A 7,102-nucleotide genomic window follows, 5' to 3' on the forward strand; every position below is an offset into this window, starting at 1 on the left:
ACAAATGTTGGAAAAGATGTAGAGAAATAAGAACCCTTGTACATTCTTGGTGGGAATGTACAATAGCACAGCCACTTTGGAAAATGGTTCCTCAAAAAGTTAAATATAGAATTACCATATGACTCAGCAATTTCACTCTTATGTATATACCTAAGCAAAATGAAAACATGCCCACATAGAAACTTGTACATGAATGTGTATAGTAGCACAAAAGGTGAAATAGACAATAGGTGAAAAAAATCTAAATGGTAATCAAAGGATGAATGGATAAATAAGTTTTGGTATATACATCTGATGGAATATTATTCAGCCATAAAAAGGAATAAAGTATTGATACATGCTACAACTTGGATGAACTTTAAAAGTATTATGCTAAGTGACAGAAATCAGACACAAAATGTCAAATGTTGTTGAGTTCCTTTTGTGTAATATATCCAGAAAGGCAAATCCACTGAGACAGAAAGCAGACTAGAGGTCCCCTAGGGACTGGGGACGAGAGAGTCAGGAGTAATATTTAATGGGTATGGGTGTTTTATGAGGTGATGAAAATCTTTGATATTAGAGAGAGCTGGTAGTTACACAACATAGGAATATATTATGCACCACTAAACCGTACACTTTCAAATGGTTAATTGTATGTTATGTGAATTTTACCTTAATGAAGAAAAACAGATTTAGTCATTCAAAAAAATTTTTTCATCAAATTGTCAGGATCACATATTGTGTTTTATATTCAAATTTCAGTTCTATTCATTCTGCCTTTAATCTATTTGTGAAACTGTAATCTTTTTAAAACATAGTTTTATTGAGATACATTCACATACAATAGAATTCACCCATTTACATGTACATTTTAATGAATTTTGGTAAATGTATGTAGTTCAGCAACACCACTGCAATTGAATTTTAAAAAGCACTCAACACCCCAACAAGTTCCCTCAAGTCTCCTTACAGTCCCTTACAGTCAATCTCCATTCCCACATATTTTCTGTCTTTTCATATATTCTGCCTTTTCTCGAGTTTTGTATAAATGAAAGAATACAGGATATAGTCATATTTCTGGCTTCTCTCACTTAATACAGTATGTTTGAGGTTCATTCATGTTGTTTTATGTTTCAGTAGTTTGTTTCTGTACATTTCTGAATAATTTAGTATATTAAGTTTACAAGTTTAGGTCATTAGATAGTTTCCATTTTTTAGGTATCATAAATAAAGCTTTTATGGATATTTATACACAGGCTTTTGTGTGGACATAAGTTTCCACCTCTCTTCAGTAGCTACTAAAGAAAGTAGAGGAGTAGAATTGCTTGTTTTTATGTTTAACTTTTTAAGAAACTGTCAAATTTTTCCAAAGTGGCTGAGTCATTTTTCGCTCCCACCAGCCATGTACGCAGGTTCCAATTGTTCATATTCTGGCCAAAACTTAATATTGCGAACTTTTAAATTACAGTTATTCTAGTGATTACGTAGTGATAGCTCTTTGTGAATTAAATTTTTAACTTCTCTAAGGATTAATGATGCTGAGCATATTTTTGTGTTATTAACCCTTGTATATCTTCTTTTATAAAGTGTCTATTTGAATCTTTTGCCCATTTTTAAAGAGCTACTTGTCTTATTTTGAGTTTTAAGAGCTCTTTAAATATCCCAGATACGAGTCCTTTATAGATATATGTTTTGCAGATATTTTCTTCCAATTTGTTGCTGACCTCTTGATTTAATTAACATTATTTTTGGATGAGAACAATTTTTAATTCTGATGATGTCTAACTCACCGACTTTTTCTTTTATAGTCTGCACTTTATGTGCCCTATCTAAGAAATCTTTGCTTAACCCAAGTTCAAAAAGATTTTTCTCCTATTTCTTTTAGAATTGTGGCATTATTTAATTCTTTTGTTTAGAACTATGATCCACTTAGAATTAATTTCTAAGTGTACTGTTTGGGTTAATGCTCACATTTTTTCCTTACAGATATACAGATATCCCATTATTTAAATACATTTCCCCATTGAATTATTTCAAGAACTTTGTCAAAAATTATTGATCATGTAAATGTGAGTTTAGATCCAGACTTTAAATTCCATTTTCTAGTGACTATTTTTTTCCCCCCTGAGATTGGGTCACATTCTCCTGTTCTTTACATGTCCAGTAATCTGATTAAAAGCTAGGCATTGTATATGTCATATATTGTAATGACTCTGTATTCTATTTCGTTCTTTTGAAATTCACTGGTTTTCCTGTTTTACCATCTGATAAACTTGCTTGGTCTCAAACTGAAAAGCTTGTTTCTCTGTAGAGAGCCAAAAGTTTTATTCAGCTCTCTCTCTCTCTCTCTCTCTCTCTCTCTCTTTTTTTTCCTTTTGCCTGGATCTCTGAGGGATCTCTCTTGTGCCTGCATAGCTTTGTGATCAGCCAATGATTTCAGCACAGTTTACACATAGACAGTTCAAGCCAGTGAAGCTTCTGCTTTCTGCCACCCAAACTGTGTATGGGTTGAGACATCACTTAAATTTGTAGCAAATAAGTAAGTCTCCCAGACTTTCCATTTGCTTGTGCTCCCTAGGGGAGTACCATGTGAACATGATATGTAGCAGTAAAGATCATATTATCTCAGCCCTTCTATAGCTCTTTGCTTCCAACATCTCCCCCTTAAATTTCTAGCTGCTCTGGTACTTTCCCAAACCAAATAAGCTACCTCTAGCCAGTAAACCTGTGGGTTTTTAATACCAGATGGGCCTGGGGGAGGGATGAGAATACCCTCAGGTGAGAGTATCTTACCCAGTGCAGCAGTAGTTTTTCATAAGTAAACATTTTCAAGTTCTTTGTTATCTTTGATCATTTGTGAAATGGTTGCATTCAATGATTTGTCTAGTTTTATTCCTTTTTGTTTTTTTGAGACTCACCCAACCAACTGAGGCAGGCAATAATTAGTAGAAGTAGACTCTTAAGCACTTATGAATATATTATCATTATCTCGTGTATTGTTACATGAAATCAAACATATTACTTCAAAAATTAACCAATCACAGCAGGAAAAGCACATTTTTCTTGCTTACAAACATTAAATTTCAGATTCAATTTCTACAGGTTTGCTAGAAACAGTAAACAAAAGCATATAATTAAGGTGACTGTGGTCTGTTAACCCCACTAAGGTCTTTAAAATACACATTAGGTCCCAGCAAAATTTTAAACACATAAAGTTTTTAGACGAAAGAGTAGATTCAGTTTAGAACCAGACCTCTTGTTGGAAAAAGAAAAGCATTATTAAGTATGGAGTATGTCTCTTCAAATGCAGAGGGTTCATTTTAATTTTAAGAAAGTTACCTTGAAGGCTGCTAAACAATGAAGGCTCAGTAAGGTCATCACAACTGCCAGAAGGATGGTGGCTAAATTCCGCACATCCCATACGGTCTCTACCAGAGGAATACTGCCGACCTGCCAGTCATAGCTCAGGGTTACAGGGGCGAGCAGAAGCCACATGTTGAAGGCCAAGAGGTAGGAATAGGTAAGGAACCTACAAAGGGAAGAAGAATTGCTGAAACATAATTCAAGATCCATGACATTTTGGAAACATTATTCACTCTGTTTCAATTAAACAGCATTTCCATACTGTTAATATTAACTCATAGGAAAAGACAAGGTAAGACGGAACACCATGTATGTTTTTAGTCATTAAATTGATAATTTTGGAATATATCTAAAAGTTCTAGTCATGGTGGTACATGCTAGCCTTTCAATGGTGAACAAGACCTAGTTTCTATGACATATACTTTAAAATGATCATACAAATGAATACATTACAACCTGACATAAGTGCTATGAAGGAAAAGTTTGATAAAGGTATAACAGAAATATTACCATCTTGGGTATGATTTCCTGGGTAAGAGACATTTGAATTGTCCCTTTTTAATACGATCCAGAATCCTGTAGTAGATATGAAAATATTTAATCATTTTTACAACAGACTGATTACCATTTTATAGCAGACTGAACAATACTGAATTATTAAAAAAAATCAAAATATCTATGGTAGGGAGATAAAGTCTCTTATTTATAAATGAAGAAATGAGCCTTCAAGAGAAGGCAACTATAGCTAGCTGTCCTTGCTAATAGTAATAGTCTGATGGACCTAAGAAGGACAATAATGGAAACGAAAATAAGAGAAATAACGTTCTATTTTCTGGCTGTGTCTAGGCACTAAGGTGAAGTGAATGGCACTCTAATGGACTCCCTTTGTTTCAGGGTAGAGAAAACTGAATTTATTTAAATTTTTTCAGTCAATACAAATTCATTAAGTAGTTCCAGACCCTGGAGAATTTCAGAACTCTCAACACATAACATACTCTATCTCAACCTCTGCACCAGGAGACAACCAAACCCTAGCATAGTTCCTAGGAACATAAGGTCATATTCCTAGGATGCCCCAGCTCACCATCCTCTCCCCCATTAAAACGCCTGCCTGAGAAAGCTCATCCCTGTCAGAATTTATTGTTTGTTCTAGCTAATACCTGAGGAGTAGCTCCTGACCTCCCTTTCTTAGAGCATTTACTTCATAGATCTTACAATTGTGACTATGTATCTCTTACAATTCAGAAGTGTCTTTCTCAAGGACCTGAGAGCCATTGCATTAAAAAGTACTCATCAGGAAGGATAGGGCATGTCTCCCAGTCTCTGTGGTAAAACAGAATCCTAATTTCAATACTGCCAGCCTGCAGACTCAGCCAGCCTAATCACATTTACACTGACCCGCTCTTTGTAATTTTTTTACTTCTCTGACTCTGTTGAGCCCCATTTTACCCCCTTCTCTTATTCTCCCTTTAAAATGTCCAATAACCACTGCACAAATCAGAATGACGCTCAACTCTTTCCCCTACTGTCAGTACTTACTGAATAAAATCTATTTTCACTGCTTTAAATAATGTCCAGCTGTGTTTACCTTTGATACCTTATGTGAGATTAAACAGAATAATTAGATACATTCTTTGTCCTCAAAGAATGTACAATCCACTAGTGAAAATAAGAGATACAGAACTAAAGAAGCACAATAAGATGAGCACAGTTAGAGTGCAGAATGTAAAGAAAAGTTCTCACTTGTTTGTCAGATTCTTTTAGAGGGATTCTTGGCTTGGCAAAGAGGTTAGATGAGAGAACCTCTAAGTTCCTTTCCAATGTGATGAGTCAAATCACCTTGAATTCCTCTCAGCAAGCGGGTACTAGTTTGGAACATTCTTCCCAGATCTTTCCAACTGATCTCCATCTCTTTCTTTCTATTCTTTCAAGGTTAGCAATGGAAAAATCATTAACAATGATCAAGTGAGGCTCAAGGATGGGGATTAATCATTGGCCTGACTCTCAAACCCGAAAGAGAAATAGGTTCAAAGAGTGGAGATATTTCAATGGTGTTTCTCAATACTCTCCTCTCTGTTGTTATTTTAAATAAAATTTAATGTACCAATAATGTAGTATATACTGAAATCTTGATGAAATCCAAGCTTTGTTATTTAACAAAAATTAAAACAAAAAGAATTGCCATATCTCTTGTAGGCTTGGGTCTGAGAAATGTCTCAGGAGAATGCAAACTCCATAGAAAGGTGGTTGGGTCACTTTGGGCTCTTTTTTCTCACAGAGCTTCTAAGCTGATGCTACCAACTTAGCCCAACAAGATTCTCTGTGTCTTAGCTTTGGAGAAGAAGGCCGAACTGTCAAACTTAGCAGGAAAATCACACAGCTCTGTGGCTCAGTGACACTCCAAGTCTTAAAAATTACTTTTAAAAATACTAGCTATAAAAATATCATAGCTATAAGCAATGATTATAAATGGCACTAAAATGATGATAAATGGCAGCTAAAATTATTAGGTGAAAAGCAATGGAGTACTTTTTAATGGATGGATGAGGCTAAATCAAATGCCTAGAACTTACTGATCAATTTTAATATCACAGAAAGAGAGACCAACAGCCAGATGTCCTCCTGATGGATATACATAGCACCACCTATGAAATAGTTTTGCCAAAAAAAAAATTTAACTAGAATAGGGTCAAGTTCTTCAATATTAGTTTATCTCAAACATGGAAAACACCGAAATATGCTAATTCCACAGGGGTGCAATGTGGAAAATGCAGAATATTGCAAATTCCAAAGAACAGATGATGGCAGTTTCTTCAACAAATGAGGAGGGGGGAGAGACAGAGGCAGGGAGGGTGGTAGAAAGAAGAGGGTACCTATATATTAAAAGAGACCTAAAGGAATATCAAACAAAGTGCAGATTTTGTTTAGATGCTAATTCAGACAACTATTAAATATAACCACTTATGAGACAGAAAAATTAAAATGTTGATTGGATATATGATAATAGAAAATCATTGTTAATTTTTAAAGTGTGATAATCATATTGTGGTTATATTTTTAAAGATCTTCATCTTTTAGAAATAGATACTAAAACATATGCATATGAAATGAGATGATGTCTGTGATTTGCTTCAAAAATGGTGGACTGGAAACAAGGGAGAAGAAGTAGGTGGGGATATGAATGAAAGAAGATTGGCCACAAGTTATAATTGTTGAAACTGGATATGAGTTTGGAGAGGTTCTTTATGCTATTTTCTCTACTTTCGTACATGTTTGATATTTTCCATAATAAAAACTATTTGTAGTGGAAAATAGTGGAAAAGGCAACAGAATTGCAATAAGAATACTTTCTTATGTCTAGCTGCATCTTGACCATGGAACAGCTGCAAATGCTATGCTGAAATCTTCATTTTATTTTTTAAATGCCAGTTTTTTATTTTTTCCATACCATATATACATAATTTTTTTAACATTTTATTTTTTATTTTCCCTCTCCATCCTCTCCCCTCCCTTCTGGTACAAAATCTATATGTTAATATTAAGCTCACATTTTGGTCTTGCTATGCAAGTTGTCCTCAGTTTCATATATATACACACACACACACACACACACACACACACACACACACACACAAATATACATATATGTAAACATATAAAGCTAACATTTTATTTTTTATTTTCCCTCTCCATCCTCTCCCCTCCCTTCTGGTACAAAATCTATATGTTAATATTAAGCTCACATTTTGGTCTTGCT

The 7,102-nt window shown here is 34.5% G+C and overlaps 1 protein-coding gene across 1 annotated transcript in view; it reads right to left on the minus strand.

Annotated features, from left to right (window-relative positions):
- TMTC1 (transmembrane and tetratricopeptide repeat containing 1) overlaps nt 1-7,102 on the minus strand; it is a 244,594-nt gene that overhangs the window by 119,210 nt on the left and 118,282 nt on the right. The window contains exon 8 of the mRNA XM_011363119.2: nt 3,322-3,511. Coding sequence (XP_011361421.2) covers nt 3,322-3,511 — 190 coding nt within the window. The remainder of the gene's footprint in view (nt 1-3,321; nt 3,512-7,102) is intronic.

The sequence above is a fragment of the Pteropus vampyrus genome, unplaced genomic scaffold, assembly GCF_000151845.1.
Source record: "Pteropus vampyrus isolate Shadow unplaced genomic scaffold, Pvam_2.0 Scaffold82, whole genome shotgun sequence".
Taxonomy (NCBI): Eukaryota; Metazoa; Chordata; class Mammalia; order Chiroptera; family Pteropodidae; genus Pteropus; species Pteropus vampyrus.